Consider the following 18,463-nt stretch of genomic DNA (forward strand, 5'->3'; position numbering starts at 1 on the left):
TACTTGCGTCTCACAATGCCTTGCACTTAAAGGAGGCAGACGTAAGGCATTGTGGGACGCAATTACCAAATCTCAGAGTTGAGTGACAGGCACGCATTCACACAGCCTGCAGTTGCGCACTTTTAAGCTGCGTTGTCAAAGGGGGCGCTGCATCTTTACTCGTCTGCCCTGATTTTCCACTCATCCTGGACAAGTGGATTTTCCAGCTCTGTACATAAGGTTATCAGAAGTATTTGCAGTGCTTGTGCGTTTTTAATAAATAAACCCTCTGTATTTATGGTTTTGGTAAGATCCGTTCACAAATGACAAACTGCCACAGCTCCGCACATACAAACATTTATTTATTTTAAATAGGCATTGAACCTATTGGTATTAAGCACAGCATTACAGCAATTCTTGTCAGTAAAAACAGCTCTGTCCAATCCATTACTCTCATAAAAGCTGGATGAAATGTCCAATCCACTTTAAAATAGGTTGTTTTTATTGACTTTGCCATTACACGTAATAAAAAAAAAAAAGTACTCTGGCTATTTACTCTATTTCCCCTATTCCCTCTGCACCCAAATATAATAAATTACGACAACACATCCAAAGGAAGAATTATTCCCTCACTCCAAGGGTGCTGGCCTACAGCTACCTGTAGCATAGAAGGGATAACATTTTTAACATCTCAACAAAAAAATAACATATTTTCTTCTTGTCAAATTGAGCAACATTGCTGTGATTTTTATATCTAGACTCATAATCCCTTGCACTTAATTGTGGGTCATGTTTGGGTTCCTGTGACAAATTGATAATCCTGCAAGCAGCTAGTATTGTAAATTAACTTCAGAGACTGTCTTGCAAATAGAAACAAACTACTTCCTTGGAAAAAAGGCAGCCAACCTCTGCTTTTTGATGGGAAGAATGTGCATCTCTTGTGAATTCACTTTCTTTAACTTTACGCTTCTATTTTTCATAGGTTTTCGTAGAGCTTCAATGCTTTCCCTAATCTCTGCCTGGCTTTTCATGTCATAGCACTGTACTGCAGAGTCCTGTGGCAAGTCCCTCTTAAAAGAAAAGTTTTTGGTTGAAACCCCGGAAAGCCCTTTTATTTTACCACAGAAGATGGCAGGCACAGCATCTTTTACAGACACAATGACTTTTGCTGTCTGGGAGCTACTCACAAGCTCAATGTTGTTGCCAGCTTTTGGGTCATAGCCGGCTCTGCTGCTTTGTTCAGAGACCCATTTTTGTTGGCGTAGTAGTTCTGAAGCGTTAGTGCAGATAATTCTACTGTCCTGCTGTGTCATCTCGTGATGGACAAGAGCTGGGTTAAAGGGTCCGAGAGTTGGGGAGTTCTTACCTGTGGCATGGCTTATAGGCTCAATCATGGAATCGCAAGAAATAGCTGTGCTGACATGAATAGTTTGATTTCCACATCTCTTATATAAGGGGACTGATAGGTCTAGAACACCATCTTCCTGGAGCATTTGGGTACTTATTTCATTGTCTTTAACCAGCGGCTCAAATTTCATAGATAGGTCCAGTGCTTCATTTTCATTGCCCATTTTAATAACAGTGTGTCGGTAAAACTGGGAGAACTCTCTTTTCGCTGTAAATTGGAAAGGTTTGACCTCTTTCTCCAAAGGAGTCTGGGTGCCTTTACACGTTTTGGGACTTTGAACAGCAGATTTTAGAAGGTCTGCAGTTCCTTTAGACTCAGTCTGTGGGATTGGGATTGGGATTGGAATGGGTATAGGCACTGGCACTGGCAATGGAACAATTACTGGGTATGGTACCAGGAGAGTAGCTGGAGGAACAAGTGAAGACAAAGGCGAGTTGAAGGGCAGGGGCGGAACAGAGTGAAGATTAGCAGACGTGTATTCTGGAGACATGTGACAGGGGGATGGTGCACCCAAACTGTTTGGTGAAGGAAATAAATCTTGCAATACCGCTGAAAATCCTGGCGTTTGAAACACCGGTGGCAACACTGGTTCCTGTGCTGAGCTGGAAGTTTTCTGATCTAAGATGTGCGGCTGACCAATAGAAGACACAGTTCCTGGAAACAGGTGGTTCTGAATGGCGGTAGCAGCACACGGAGGACCTTGAGGCAAAACCAGTGGAGAATTCAAGTGCTGAAACACATGTTGTTCCAAAAGGAGCGGTAGTGGGACAGGACCTTGTGTAGTTATGACATAAGGGGTGCTGCTGTTAGGGCTCATCTGTGGCGTTGTGCCACCTGCCACCTGCCAATGTATTGGTAAAACCACCGGACTTTCTCCCAGGCAGATTGGTTGCAGCACAGTTGCCGCCACCTTCAGCGCAACCCCGCTCTGAGATTCGGTGGTGGGGCTCAACATGGACGGAGCTGGTCCAGTCACCATTGGAGAGAGGCCTTTTTTTATTAAGCCCGTTGGATTGATATTCCATGCTTCTGCAGTAATCAATTGAGCAACCCCATTATCAAGCTTATTGTTTGGGATAGTGGAGGGAGGGCTGTTCAAGTCCATTTGTAGGTCCTGTGTGTCTTTATAGAACTCCTCCATTTTTTATATTTTTTGCGTAGAATGTGAGACTTCACACTGCTGGTGATTACATGGCCTTGAAGCATATCCCAATAGCTACAAGCTTCCAGCGAGCGACATGTAGCTGCATCTTGATGGCCTGGAAAACAAGAGAGCCTCAGTTATTCTCCAAATAAATGCTACCTTTAAACAAAAATATAAATAATTGCTTCTGCAGGCTCTCATTATGGAAGGAAAATAGAACTCCAATGAACCATAAACCAGAGTCCAAAACAAATTACTATCATTTCAATGTTAACTCCTCAGCTGCCTGTATCACCCCCTGACATTAAGGTGATTAAAAATATTAACTTCTATTAAACATTAGTAAGAAAAGGAATATAAAAATCAAATTCCCCTTTTAATCGTTAAATTTTGCTTGCATTTTTAATGGTTTAATATTCCTTGAAATATATTGTCGTCATTTTAATTACATTGTATAACTGCATTATACATTTGTGTGTCGTCTTCTTTCTACACATGCATAGCCTATGGACACGCTGTCTATATTCACTTGAACTTTAGGTAAAATAAGCAGACACTACATCCATCATAACTATGGAAACCAGCCATATTTAACCATGGTTGCTATGGTGAAGAAAGAGGTACTGGATTTTATTTCCTCGGGAGCTGTAGACAAAGTCTATTAAAGTTAGGTTGAATGCTTGCAATTTTGAAACCTGTTTTTATTATGTGTAAGTAGATAAAAAAAATAAACTGCCTACCTAATTACAAAAATAATATACACCCTTAAGTCACTTGATAAAGGGTACAATTCCTCCATTTTTAAAATACAGTAATGCAAAGAACACCCAATTTTTATTAAACAAAAATACAATTACAGCACCCATGATTTTATGTACTATTGATCTTTAGAACCGATATGTACAAGCCAAATCAAAAACATTATTTTCCATGTAAAATAATAATACAGCCACTATTCACAAAAATCTCACTTACAAGCAGATATTTAGTGCAAAGAGAGGCTAGAATTGGCGTTAGAAATATAAATATATAACTTGAGCATCAGGGATTGCAACTAAACTGCTATCTCACTAAATAACGCCACCCTATATAGTGATGCATGGAAAAAGAGGTGAAAATATACAACAACTGCATCACTGGCAAACAAAAAAGACTTGTTCACAACTGGCACTGCATGTCTATAACTGTCATTACTTTTTGTCCGTCACCTTATTTTAGCTGCCTGTCATTCTCCCTTCTGTTGGCCACCACCTCCTTAAGGCTGATTGTGTCATTGGACACAGAGGACACCCCCAGCGGGGAAGCACTTTAGTGGTATGTCCGATCACTTCCGAAGCAGGAACACTGGCTTTCATGTTCTATATGTGGCTATGCACTTCTTTGTTAACCCTGGCTGTGCTGAAAAACTATGTATTACGGCAGGTATAAGCTTATACGGTTCCATGTTAAAATGGATTTGAAACAAACGGTGATACAGTGTTCATTTGTATGTCATTTCCCAGAATCCCAAGCTGCAGTGGAAGCATTTTACGCTAAGACATAATTGTGAAAAACAGGGTTGCGGACCTGCCCGGGATGTGAATGTGCTCGCAAGTGATATTTTTATTTACTGTTTTATGAGATGTTCAAAAACTGTTTGTCATCCATAAACCTCCTTAAAATTCACTTCAAACTGCCCTGTCCAGCAACTGCTGGAGAAAGCTTATTATAACTGCCAGTACATTAGTACTAAGCGGGTTTTCATCAACCTGCATAATTTGTTGACTAAGCCCCTAATACTTTTTGAAATACAGCTGCATTGTATTTCAAATAAATATTTTACATACATATAGACCTATGGAACAGAGCTACAGCAGGTAAGCGGGGTTGTCTTCCACACAGTCATTAGCATTGTAGTAGTATATGATATTAACCTCCCTGTGGCACTGATGTAGAGTTCACTATAAATTCCACTACCCTATGTTTGAAAATGCATGTTACGGTTTTAATAACAACTTTCATATAGCGCTTTTCTCCCAATGGAACTCAAAGCGCTTCACAACTACACACAGACATTTTTACAGACACCGTCCCTATCCTGGCAAGCTTACAATCTATTGGTTTTGTGCCTGAGGTACAAGGAACTAGTGACTTGCCCACGGTCACAAGGAGCTGAGACTGGGGATTGAACCAGGTTCCCCTAATAAACTAAGCTATGTTTTACTAGTGTGATATTTGTTTACATATTTAAAGCACATTTCATTCAGACGCATGACATACAGCCAGCTCTTGCCGGAAAATATTTGACAGCATTACTAATGCGAACATGAACAATGCTATAGATCTTGATATACAAGATCACACACAATGAGGCAATTCTGGCAGGGATTTCAACCTATGGCTTTCTGATTCTAAATCTGGCATGTAATGTAACTTAAATAGATTTTCCATTTTATTACAAGTATTTATGGCTCACACGGAGAGTGTGAAGGAAGAGAGCAGAAGTCCACCATAAGTTTTATTTCAACAACAGACTAAAAGCAATATCTCGCAGCTTCATAAGAGAAAATAAACTTCATGGTTGCTCTAGTCGGGAGTGCGAGCATCCAAGAATCTTCTCTTAAGAAGCTGTGAGATATTGTTTTCTTTGTCTTTGGTGGGGTAAATACGCATGGTGGAGTATGATCCTATGGTCCATGGTGGTTCTATGCCTTTTTGCACTATCCAGTGGAGAATAGATCAATATTACAAAGTCCCTCAAACGCATTTGTTTACTGTGGAAACGTTAACAGTTTTTTTAACTTTTTTTCTGCAAATGTTACACCCACATACATTGAATCAGGTCGATCCTAGGACAGGTTTCCCCCTTTAAGAACGGAATTCATTTTAAGGAGGAGGAAAGGTGACAGATTATTTGGCTGTATTCTACAAACTGGGAGCTTTACTACAGGGAAATGCAAGGGTCGATAATGACAGATTAAAGCTATTTAGAGATTGTAAGGATATGTTGATGCCCTGAGTGCTACAAATCAAGCAGACTGTATGTACGAAGTTAATACCACACTGCATTTTAGTGATTTAATGTGTTGACCTCCAGCAATTGAAAGACATGTATTTTCTAAAATTGATTTACAAGACAAGTTTCTTTGACAGATAGCTCAGATCTGGTGATTCAACGAATGCATTATACAAAATATGTGCTTAATGTTTAATGTCTGCATCAAATTGTAAATCCTAGAGCAGAAGAGAGGGAAAAAAAGAAAAAACGACAAACAAAAATATTCAATTCGTTGCCTGCCCCTCTGCAAGTGACTGTTTAAACATGAAAAACCGTGTGCGTGCATGTTAGATATATCTCTATCTTGTAGGAGAACGGCCCATAAAAAGCAATAGGTAAAATATAATTGTAGTGCTATTAATGCAGACGCGATTAGTTATTATCTGGGGAGCCCCAGGCACATGGCCTGTGAGTGTCATGACTATGGAAACCAGTGTCCCTGTATATGGTGTTAGTAGTGTTATGGTTATTCTTTCTCGGGTGCACATGACAAGTTTCGAAAGGTACGTTGGAGTGTTGGGGTCTAGGAAGGATCAAGTGAGAACTGCTTAATTTTGGGATGATGTATTTGGTGGTTGTACGGAAGGGGATGGAGTGATTTCAAGGGTGCAGTTTGGTAAAAGACAATGTGACAGTTGTGTGCAGTGGTTAAAACACCCACCTTCCCATTTATTAAAAAAAAAAAATAGTAATAAAGAAATGAATGTCAACAATTTTCTTCAGATTGTGAATAAACAAAGGGTTTTGTGATGTGTATGTTAACTTTTGTTTCTAGGTAATTTCATTACCGCTTAGGACAGCAGAGCCTTGCCAGCAATGGACTTATAGAAGGTGTTTGTTTGTCTGGTACCCCATTTGTGGTTTTGGTTGCAGGGCAACAGCAGGCTCACCCTGGACAGTGGGTTATTCGGGGCCGGATTCACCACTGGCTGGGATGGCAAAGGTGGGTGGCAGTTTTGGCAAGTTGTTGTTAATGGGTTGGCTGATAAGCCTCTGATTTGGTTTGGATATTATTAAACGAGCGCACTATGGTATAGGGCAGGGCCATTCAACCAGTTCTCCAGAGGGACAAGATCAAAAAACATTTAGGTAGTAAGTAGTAGGGCCACAATCTTATTATAATGTCTTTTTAGATGCATTACAAATTTTAAAAATTATAATATTTCAGCATTTTGTAGGTATGTGAGATCTGTTGAAAACCGCACTTTTCTCCTGCTATTTTTATACCAGTTGCCTGGACAGCTGAGTCCAAGGGCCACATCAAGGTAACCCGTTGAAGAGCACTGGTGTAGCGGGCCAGAATTTTTTTGGCACTGGGCCCACTGTCTACTTGTTTTGATCCAGATTATAAATTATGAGGATGTAAAACTGAAACAGAGATCATGCAGTTAATTCGCTTCACTTCCAAAATCTCCATCATTATAAAAAAAACCTCCACCCCAAATCTTATACGAGTTTAATTGTTTTTATTTTTGTTAAAAATAGTTTTCCTAATCTGCAGCATCTGAGGTTACTGTGGGAGACATATGTTGACCTCCCGTACACTTAATATTTGAACTGTCTGAAAGATTTTAAACACAAACATCCCCTGAAATGGCAATAGGAAATAATTTAAAGTTCATATACAACTACTGCTTTAATGAGTCCTTCAAAAACATATCTGCCTTTACAGTGAATTCACTATATGTGTATAAATTCTATAATTGCCTTTAAAAGTGAAATACAAATACGGTGCTGTGCTTTTTTTTAATGCAAATTAATTGCAAGCCCTTTGTTTAATAGTCACTATATTGCAAAGGGCATAGCAACATTTAACAGTGGTCACCATGCATTTCTTCTACAGGTAATCAACAATGCCACACCGAAAAAGTAAGATATACTGCAGAATACCAACAGAAATTAAGCCTTGTTCCTAGAAGTCATCATTACAACAATGATTCATTATGGTATTGGCATGTGGGAGAATATGCATAGTGTATGTAATCATTATATATTTTAATACGGCTGTGATGTTTTTATTATATTTGCATACCAAATGATTGTACAGCCCAACCCCCTTATAACGCTGTGCTTGGGGTCCAAAGAATCACATGGCGTTATAAGCGGATCGTGTTAGAAATAATGTACAATTGTATGCATTGTACAATAAAGTATTTAAGATACCAATAATCGTGCTGTAAAGTATTCATAAATACGAAAATTGGGAGCCACGCTTGCATCGCGTTAAGCGGATTCGCGTTTTAACGGATCGTGTAATAATGGGGTTGAGCTGTATTAACCGAAGGGAGTACACAAGGTCATGAAGCAGGAGTGGGGGGGGGGGGGGGGGTGCCTGCCTCTACTGCCCATCGTTGAGCACCCACAATGTCATTGTTTGTAAGCTATGCCCACTGGAAGTGAGGGGCACTGCTTAATATTAAAGCCCATTGCAACCCTTGCTACATGCAGTATCCCACACTGTTCATTTCATACCCACTAAATTAACATCAGGAACTCTGCTAAATGACGCCTAGTACATCTCACTGTTTACAGAAATGGAGCCTTTTACCCACTTCCATTCCATAGAGGCCTTTGGATGTAACAGAATGGATACCAGAGCCTTAAGGTAAAGAATAGGAGTTTACTTGTTCTGCTTTTCAGAAATGTACAGTGTACGCTGCTACAGTGCTCCTGCAGTGGCTGAAGCGTGAGGGTGCAAACCCAGAATAACTATTTTCTTACAGTTTCACTTTTTTTTAAATAAGGTATTTATTTCGTTTCCAAAAACACCCTCTGCTTTCTTGTTTTTACAGTATAAATATATCTACAAAAAGTGTCCTAGAGGTTTGCCTCAGTGTGTAGAAGGTTTTAGGCTGGTTGAAATCGAACAAATTACTTTGTTTAACTTCTGTGCTATGCATTGTAATACATTACAATGCATAGCACATTACAATGCTTAGCACAGAGGTCACGTCCGCAGTTCAGCCAATGAGGGCGAAACGGTCACATGATGTCACGGCCACGCCACCCCGTCGCTGGGGATCACAGGACAGATCACTTGGCCGCACGCGACTCCATGTGCTCCGTCCCGTGCACCTGCACAATGGACTTAGCCTTAGATGTATACCTAATTTATTGAAGCAGATAGCACCGTCGCATGCAACTTTAAACTCGATTTATGGTTGGCGAGTGCCCTGCTCAAACTTATACATCTATAAAAATAAAAAAAAGACAACTGGGCACTTCTTGATCAAACATTTAAGACAAAATGAGATATATATCACCACACCAGATGTTCTAGGTAGACGACACAGTGCACTGGATATCATGGAAAAAGGATTATATTGTGGTCCAGATATGACACCAACGCTTTGGTCCATCATCGTACCTTCATCCCATTTCCAGTGTGTGGTTTCTTCTATCCAGAAGTTTGTGTGTGTGTGTGTGTGTGTGTGTGTGTGTGTGTGTGTGTGTGTGTGTGTGTCTGTATAATCTACTGTGGGGTCTACAGGTCTTATATACCAAGTAGTGCTAAACCATAAAATAACTTCTGGTCCGTTCATGTGAATGGGCTGTAAGGTGCCTTACCACTTGGCATCGCTTAGCGAATACAGCCTTATATGTTCTTACTAATGAGAACCATTTTAAATTGTGTAAATGCACTCTGGAACTAGAATTTTATTTAGACACTTGGAATTTAAAACTGGCGCCGTCATTCCCACATGTTAAGAAAATAAATGTTGCCATGGTGAACTGTAATGCCAGTGAAATAAATACAAAAAGCAACAATAAAGCTATAGAAAAGAAGGAAATTACTAATCACAGCATATACTGTACTTTCAAGGTATACCACTTTTGTTCAGTATGTATGCTCAGTATTATTTTTGGGTGGCATTGCTGCTGTACAAGCAATGAGTTTTTGGCCCACCAAGGATGAATCGGTTAAATTGTACAGCCCTAAATTTCCTCCCTAAAATGTAATCTATGTAGTACTGTATATGCAAGTGATCCAATGCTAGGTAAAAACCATCTCTAAATCCTCATTGAAGCCTTTGCTGTGTGTATTATATAGTATATGCAAGTGATCCAATGCTAGATAAAAACCATCTCTAAATCCTCATTGAAGCCTTTGCTGTGTGTATTATATAGTATATGCAAGTGATCCAATGCTAGGTAAAAAAACATCTCTAAATCCTCATTGAAGCCTTTGCAGTGTGTATTATATAGTATATGCAAGTGATCCAATGCTAGGTAAAAAAACATATTTGAACGCTGTTTTCTGTCTACCCCTAATCAAACTAAGTGTTGCCACCTAGGCAGGGAACACCCTGTGTAGAAAACCATTTATTTGAATGTGCCTCAGATGTGCTAATTAAGCAGACAGAACCACACTGTCAGGTGACTTTTTAGGCCTATATAAACCCAGTCAGAACAGCTAGTCTGCCTGCAGCCCATATCCAAGTGGCCCATTATAAGTGGCATGAATACTGAACAAATGAAGTTTAAAAGGAAGTGAGGAAGAAGTGGACACCCCCAACTGGCCCTGATTCCTGCATTTGAACTACGCTGGAAAAGAGGATATCATCAATACCAGACTGCATCATTACTGCTGTGATGCTGCCTTTACCATTTATATTTGCTGTGACTTCACTTCTTCTCAAATTATGCACTTCTTTTTACCAGCCTCAGTATGTCTCTAACTCTATTCATATATCTCCATCTCTCCTTCCTTCCCCACTTCTCAGTTCACATGAACGACACCACACAGCTATATCCCCTGCACTAAAAAACACCCATACAAATCATCCTCACACATCCTCTTTCTATCCATGCTTCTCCTCCTTGCTTCTGGGGATATCTCTCCCAATCCTGGTCCCTGTCTTATTCCTACATGCGCTCGTCCTCTCCTGCCAACTGCAACCTCTACTCCTTCTGGTGTCAACCCCTCCAACCTCATAACCATCCCCTGCCACCCTCCCTCCTCTCTCCCTTTCTCTTGTGCTCTTTGGAATGCTCGCTCCCTTTCTAACAAGTTCCTCTCTGTGCATGACTTCTTTCTCTCTCATTCTCTGCTCCTATTTGCTATAACTGAGACCTGGCTCACTCAGTCTGACTCTGCTCTGGAAGCTACCCTCTCCTATGGTGGCCTTTCCTTCTCCCACACTCCGCGCACTGATGGCAGGGGTGGAGGTGTGGGGCTCCTGCTCTCTCTCTCGTTACCGAACCCTTCCTATTCCTCCCTCTCTTGCTATTCCCTCCTTTGAGGCTCACACTGTCCAGATTTTCTCTCCTCTCCCTGTTCATGTGGCGGTCATCTATCGCCCACCTACCTCTACTCATCCCCCTTCTGCCTTTCTCTCACACTTTGAATCCTGGCTCTCTTTCTTCCTCTCCTCAGACTCCCCTGTTCTTCTCCTTGGGGACTTCAATTGCCACATTGATGACCACTCTCTCCCTTGGGCTTCCCGCTTTCTTTCTCTAACCTCTTCTTCTGGCCTTCAACAGTGGACTGCAGCTAGCACCCACAAGGATGGCCACTACTTAGACCTGGTTTTCACTAAGAACTTCTCTCTCTCCGATTTCTCCATTTCCCCTTTTCCTCTCTCTGACCATCATCTCATCTCATTCTCTCTATCTCGCTTCTCCCCTTCTCCACCTCCATCTACACCCCGGTTCTGCAGAAACCTGCGCTCTATTCACTCACCTGACTTTGAGTCCACTTTACGCTGCCTTTACAGTGAATTCACTATATGTGCATAAATTCTATAATTGCCTTTAAAAGTGAAATACAAATACGGTGCTGTGCTTTTTTTTAATGCAAATTAATTGCAAGCCCTTTGTTTAATAGTCACTATATTGCAAAGGGCATAGCAACATTTAACAGTGGTCACCATGCATTTCTTCTACAGGTAATCAACAATGCCACACCGAAAAAGTAAGATAAACTGCAGAATACCAACAGAAATTAAGCCTTGTTCCTAGAAGTCATCATTACAACAATGATTCATTATGGTATTGGCATGTGGGAGAATATGCATAGTGTATGTAATCATTATATATTTTAATACGGCTGTGATGTTTTTATTATATTAGCATACCAAATGATTGTACAGCCCAACCCCCTTATAACGCTGTGCTTGGGGTCCAAAGAATCACATGGCGTTATAAGCGGATCGTGTTAGAAATAATGTACAATTGTATGCATTGTACAATAAAGTATTTAAGATACCAATAATCGTGCTGTAAAGTATTCATAAATACGAAAATTGGGAGCCACGCTTGCATCGCGTTAAGCGGATTCGCGTTTTAACGGATCGTGTTATAATGGGGTTGAGCTGTATTAACCGAAGGGAGTACACAAGGTCATGAAGCAGGAGTGGGGGGGGGGGGGGGGAGGTGCCTGCCTCTACTGCCCATCGTTGAGCACCCACAATGTCATTGTTTGTAAGCTATGCCCACTGGAAGTGAGGGGCACTGCTTAATATTAAAGCCCATTGCAACCCTTGCTACATGCAGTATCCCACACTGTTCATTTCATACCCACTAAATTAACATCAGGAACTCTGCTAAATGACGCCTAGTACATCTCACTGTTTACAGAAATGGAGCCTTTTACCCACTTCCATTCCATAGAGGCCTTTGGATGTAACAGAATGGATACCAGAGCCTTAAGGTAAAGAATAGGAGTTTACTTGTTCTGCTTTTCAGAAATGTACAGTGTACGCTGCTACAGTGCTCCTGCAGTGGCTGAAGCGTGAGGGTGCAAACCCAGAATAACTATTTTCTTACAGTTTCACTTTTTTTTAAATAAGGTATTTATTTCGTTTCCAAAAACACCCTCTGCTTTCTTGTTTTTACAGTATAAATATATCTACAAAAAGTGTCCTAGAGGTTTGCCTCAGTGTGTAGAAGGTTTTAGGCTGGTTGAAATCGAACAAATTACTTTGTTTAACTTCTGTGCTATGCATTGTAATACATTACAATGCATAGCACATTACAATGCTTAGCACAGAGGTCACGTCCGCAGTTCAGCCAATGAGGGCGAAACGGTCACATGATGTCACGGCCACGCCACCCCGTCGCTGGGGATCACAGGACAGATCACTTGGCCGCACGCGACTCCATGTGCTCCGTCCCGTGCACCTGCACAATGGACTTAGCCTTAGATGTATACCTAATTTATTGAAGCAGATAGCACCGTCGCATGCAACTTTAAACTCGATTTATGGTTGGCGAGTGCCCTGCTCAAACTTATACATCTATAAAAATAAAAAAAAGACAACTGGGCACTTCTTGATCAAACATTTAAGACAAAATGAGATATATATCACCACACCAGATGTTCTAGGTAGACGACACAGTGCACTGGATATCATGGAAAAAGGATTATATTGTGGTCCAGATATGACACCAACGCTTTGGTCCATCATCGTACCTTCATCCCATTTCCAGTGTGTGGTTTCTTCTATCCAGAAGTTTGTGTGTGTGTGTGTGTGTGTGTGTGTGTGTCTGTATAATCTACTGTGGGGTCTACAGGTCTTATATACCAAGTAGTGCTAAACCATAAAATAACTTCTGGTCCGTTCATGTGAATGGGCTGTAAGGTGCCTTACCACTTGGCATCGCTTAGCGAATACAGCCTTATATGTTCTTACTAATGAGAACCATTTTAAATTGTGTAAATGCACTCTGGAACTAGAATTTTATTTAGACACTTGGAATTTAAAACTGGCGCCGTCATTCCCACATGTTAAGAAAATAAATGTTGCCATGGTGAACTGTAATGCCAGTGAAATAAATACAAAAAGCAACAATAAAGCTATAGAAAAGAAGGAAATTACTAATCACAGCATATACTTTCAAGGTATACCACTTTTGTTCAGTATGTATGCTCAGTATTATTTTTGGGTGGCATTGCTGCTGTACAAGCAATGAGTTTTTGGCCCACCAAGGATGAATCGGTTAAATTGTACAGCCCTAAATTTCCTCCCTAAAATGTAATCTATGTAGTATATGCAAGTGATCCAATGCTAGGTAAAAACCATCTCTAAATCCTCATTGAAGCCTTTGCTGTGTGTATTATATAGTATATGCAAGTGATCCAATGCTAGATAAAAACCATCTCTAAATCCTCATTGAAGCCTTTGCTGTGTGTATTATATAGTATATGCAAGTGATCCAATGCTAGGTAAAAAAACATCTCTAAATCCTCATTGAAGCCTTTGCAGTGTGTATTATATAGTATATGCAAGTGATCCAATGCTAGGTAAAAAAACATATTTGAACGCTGTTTTCTGTCTACCCCTAATCAAACTAAGTGTTGCCACCTAGGCAGGGAACACCCTGTGTAGAAAACCATTTATTTGAATGTGCCTCAGATGTGCTAATTAAGCAGACAGAACCACACTGTCAGGTGACTTTTTAGGCCTATATAAACCCAGTCAGAACAGCTAGTCTGCCTGCAGCCCATATCCAAGTGGCCCATTATAAGTGGCATGAATACTGAACAAATGAAGTTTAAAAGGAAGTGAGGAAGAAGTGGACACCCCCAACTGGCCCTGATTCCTGCATTTGAACTACGCTGGAAAAGAGGATATCATCAATACCAGACTGCATCATTACTGCTGTGATGCTGCCTTTACCATTTATATTTGCTGTGACTTCACTTCTTCTCAAATTATGCACTTCTTTTTACCAGCCTCAGTATGTCTCTAACTCTATTCATATATCTCCATCTCTCCTTCCTTCCCCACTTCTCAGTTCACATGAACGACACCACACAGCTATATCCCCTGCACTAAAAAACACCCATACAAATCATCCTCACACATCCTCTTTCTATCCATGCTTCTCCTCCTTGCTTCTGGGGATATCTCTCCCAATCCTGGTCCCTGTCTTATTCCTACATGCGCTCGTCCTCTCCTGCCAACTGCAACCTCTACTCCTTCTGGTGTCAACCCCTCCAACCTCATAACCATCCCCTGCCACCCTCCCTCCTCTCTCCCTTTCTCTTGTGCTCTTTGGAATGCTCGCTCCCTTTCTAACAAGTTCCTCTCTGTGCATGACTTCTTTCTCTCTCATTCTCTGCTCCTATTTGCTATAACTGAGACCTGGCTCACTCAGTCTGACTCTGCTCTGGAAGCTACCCTCTCCTATGGTGGCCTTTCCTTCTCCCACACTCCGCGCACTGATGGCAGGGGTGGAGGTGTGGGGCTCCTGCTCTCTCTCTGTCGTTACCGAACCCTTCCTATTCCTCCCTCTCTTGCTATTCCCTCCTTTGAGGCTCACACTGTCCAGATTTTCTCTCCTCTCCCTGTTCATGTGGCGGTCATCTATCGCCCACCTACCTCTACTCATCCCCCTTCTGCCTTTCTCTCACACTTTGAATCCTGGCTCTCTTTCTTCCTCTCCTCAGACTCCCCTGTTCTTCTCCTTGGGGACTTCAATTGCCACATTGATGACCACTCTCTCCCTTGGGCTTCCCGCTTTCTTTCTCTAACCTCTTCTTCTGGCCTTCAACAGTGGACTGCAGCTAGCACCCACAAGGATGGCCACTACTTAGACCTGGTTTTCACTAAGAACTTCTCTCTCTCCGATTTCTCCATTTCCCCTTTTCCTCTCTCTGACCATCATCTCATCTCATTCTCTCTATCTCGCTTCTCCCCTTCTCCACCTCCATCTACACCCCGGTTCTGCAGAAACCTGCGCTCTATTCACTCACCTGACTTTGAGTCCACTTTACGCTGCCTTTACAGTGAATTCACTATATGTGCATAAATTCTATAATTGCCTTTAAAAGTGAAATACAAATACGGTGCTGTGCTTTTTTTTAATGCAAATTAATTGCAAGCCCTTTGTTTAATAGTCACTATATTGCAAAGGGCATAGCAACATTTAACAGTGGTCACCATGCATTTCTTCTACAGGTAATCAACAATGCCACACCGAAAAAGTAAGATAAACTGCAGAATACCAACAGAAATTAAGCCTTGTTCCTAGAAGTCATCATTACAACAATGATTCATTATGGTATTGGCATGTGGGAGAATATGCATAGTGTATGTAATCATTATATATTTTAATACGGCTGTGATGTTTTTATTATATTAGCATACCAAATGATTGTACAGCCCAACCCCCTTATAACGCTGTGCTTGGGGTCCAAAGAATCACATGGCGTTATAAGCGGATCGTGTTAGAAATAATGTACAATTGTATGCATTGTACAATAAAGTATTTAAGATACCAATAATCGTGCTGTAAAGTATTCATAAATACGAAAATTGGGAGCCACGCTTGCATCGCGTTAAGCGGATTCGCGTTTTAACGGATCGTGTTATAATGGGGTTGAGCTGTATTAACCGAAGGGAGTACACAAGGTCATGAAGCAGGAGTGGGGGGGGGGGGGGGGGGAGGTGCCTGCCTCTACTGCCCATCGTTGAGCACCCACAATGTCATTGTTTGTAAGCTATGCCCACTGGAAGTGAGGGGCACTGCTTAATATTAAAGCCCATTGCAACCCTTGCTACATGCAGTATCCCACACTGTTCATTTCATACCCACTAAATTAACATCAGGAACTCTGCTAAATGACGCCTAGTACATCTCACTGTTTACAGAAATGGAGCCTTTTACCCACTTCCATTCCATAGAGGCCTTTGGATGTAACAGAATGGATACCAGAGCCTTAAGGTAAAGAATAGGAGTTTACTTGTTCTGCTTTTCAGAAATGTACAGTGTACGCTGCTACAGTGCTCCTGCAGTGGCTGAAACGTGAGGGTGCAAACCCAGAATAACTATTTTCTTACAGTTTCACTTTTTTTTAAATAAGGTATTTATTTCGTTTCCAAAAACACCCTCTGCTTTCTTGTTTTTACAGTATAAATATATCTACAAAAAGTGTCCTAGAGGTTTGCCTCAGTGTGTAGAAGGTTTTAGGCTGGTTGAAATCGAACAAATTACTTTGTTTAACTTCTGTGCTATGCATTGTAATACATTACAATGCATAGCACATTACAATGCTTAGCACAGAGGTCACGTCCGCAGTTCAGCCAATGAGGGCGAAACGGTCACATGATGTCACGGCCACGCCACCCCGTCGCTGGGGATCACAGGACAGATCACTTGGCCGCACGCGACTCCATGTGCTCCGTCCCGTGCACCTGCACAATGGACTTAGCCTTAGATGTATACCTAATTTATTGAAGCAGATAGCACCGTCGCATGCAACTTTAAACTCGATTTATGGTTGGCGAGTGCCCTGCTCAAACTTATACATCTATAAAAATAAAAAAAAGACAACTGGGCACTTCTTGATCAAACATTTAAGACAAAATGAGATATATATCACCACACCAGATGTTCTAGGTAGACGACACAGTGCACTGGATATCATGGAAAAAGGATTATATTGTGGTCCAGATATGACACCAACGCTTTGGTCCATCATCGTACCTTCATCCCATTTCCAGTGTGTGGTTTCTTCTATCCAGAAGTTTGTGTGTGTGTGTCTGTATAATCTACTGTGGGGTCTACAGGTCTTATATACCAAGTAGTGCTAAACCATAAAATAACTTCTGGTCCGTTCATGTGAATGGGCTGTAAGGTGCCTTACCACTTGGCATCGCTTAGCGAATACAGCCTTATATGTTCTTACTAATGAGAACCATTTTAAATTGTGTAAATGCACTCTGGAACTAGAATTTTATTTAGACACTTGGAATTTAAAACTGGCGCCGTCATTCCCACATGTTAAGAAAATAAATGTTGCCATGGTGAACTGTAATGCCAGTGAAATAAATACAAAAAGCAACAATAAAGCTATAGAAAAGAAGGAAATTACTAATCACAGCATATACTTTCAAGGTATACCACTTTTGTTCAGTATGTATGCTCAGTATTATTTTTGGGTGGCATTGCTGCTGTACAAGCAATGAGTTTTTGGCCCACCAAGGATGAATCGGTTAAATTGTACAGCCCTAAATTTCCTCCCTAAAATGTAATCTATGTAGTATATGCAAGTGATCCAATGCTAGGTAAAAACCATCTCTAAATCCTCATTGAAGCCTTTGCTGTGTGTATTATATAGTATATGCAAGTGATCCAATGCTAGATAAAAACCATCTCTAAATCCTCATTGAAGCCTTTGCTGTGTGTATTATATAGTATATGCAAGTGATCCAATGCTAGGTAAAAAAACATCTCTAAATCCTCATTGAAGCCTTTGCAGTGTGTATTATATAGTATATGCAAGTGATCCAATGCTAGGTAAAAAAACATATTTGAACGCTGTTTTCTGTCTACCCCTAATCAAACTAAGTGTTGCCACCTAGGCAGGGAACACCCTGTGTAGAAAACCATTTATTTGAATGTGCCTCAGATGTGCTAATTAAGCAGACAGAACCACACTGTCAGGTGACTTTTTAGGCCTATATAAACCCAGTCAGAACAGCTAGTCTGCCTGCAGCCCATATCCAAGTGGCCCATTATAAGTGGCATGAATACTGAACAAATGAAGTTTAAAAGGAAGTGAGGAAGAAGTGGACACCCCCAACTGGCCCTGATTCCTGCATTTGAACTACGCTGGAAAAGAGGATATCATCAATACCAGACTGCATCATTACTGCTGTGATGCTGCCTTTACCATTTATATTTGCTGTGACTTCACTTCTTCTCAAATTATGCACTTCTTTTTACCAGCCTCAGTATGTCTCTAACTCTATTCATATATCTCCATCTCTCCTTCCTTCCCCACTTCTCAGTTCACATGAACGACACCACACAGCTATATCCCCTGCACTAAAAAACACCCATACAAATCATCCTCACACATCCTCTTTCTATCCATGCTTCTCCTCCTTGCTTCTGGGGATATCTCTCCCAATCCTGGTCCCTGTCTTATTCCTACATGCGCTCG

At 41.0% G+C, this 18,463-nt stretch overlaps 1 protein-coding gene across 1 annotated transcript in view; it reads right to left on the reverse strand.

Moving 5' to 3' along the window:
* Positions 1–322: 322 nt before the first annotated feature.
* Positions 323–18,463, reverse strand: part of RAI2 (retinoic acid induced 2) — a 139,811-nt gene continuing 121,670 nt past the window's right edge. The window contains exon 2 of the mRNA XM_075589794.1: positions 323–2,646. Coding sequence (XP_075445909.1) covers positions 858–2,528 — 1,671 coding nt within the window. The 5' untranslated portion in view covers positions 2,529–2,646 and the 3' untranslated portion in view covers positions 323–857. The remainder of the gene's footprint in view (positions 2,647–18,463) is intronic.

Source organism: Ascaphus truei, chromosome 3, assembly GCF_040206685.1.
Source record: "Ascaphus truei isolate aAscTru1 chromosome 3, aAscTru1.hap1, whole genome shotgun sequence".
NCBI classification, from domain to species: Eukaryota; Metazoa; Chordata; class Amphibia; order Anura; family Ascaphidae; genus Ascaphus; species Ascaphus truei.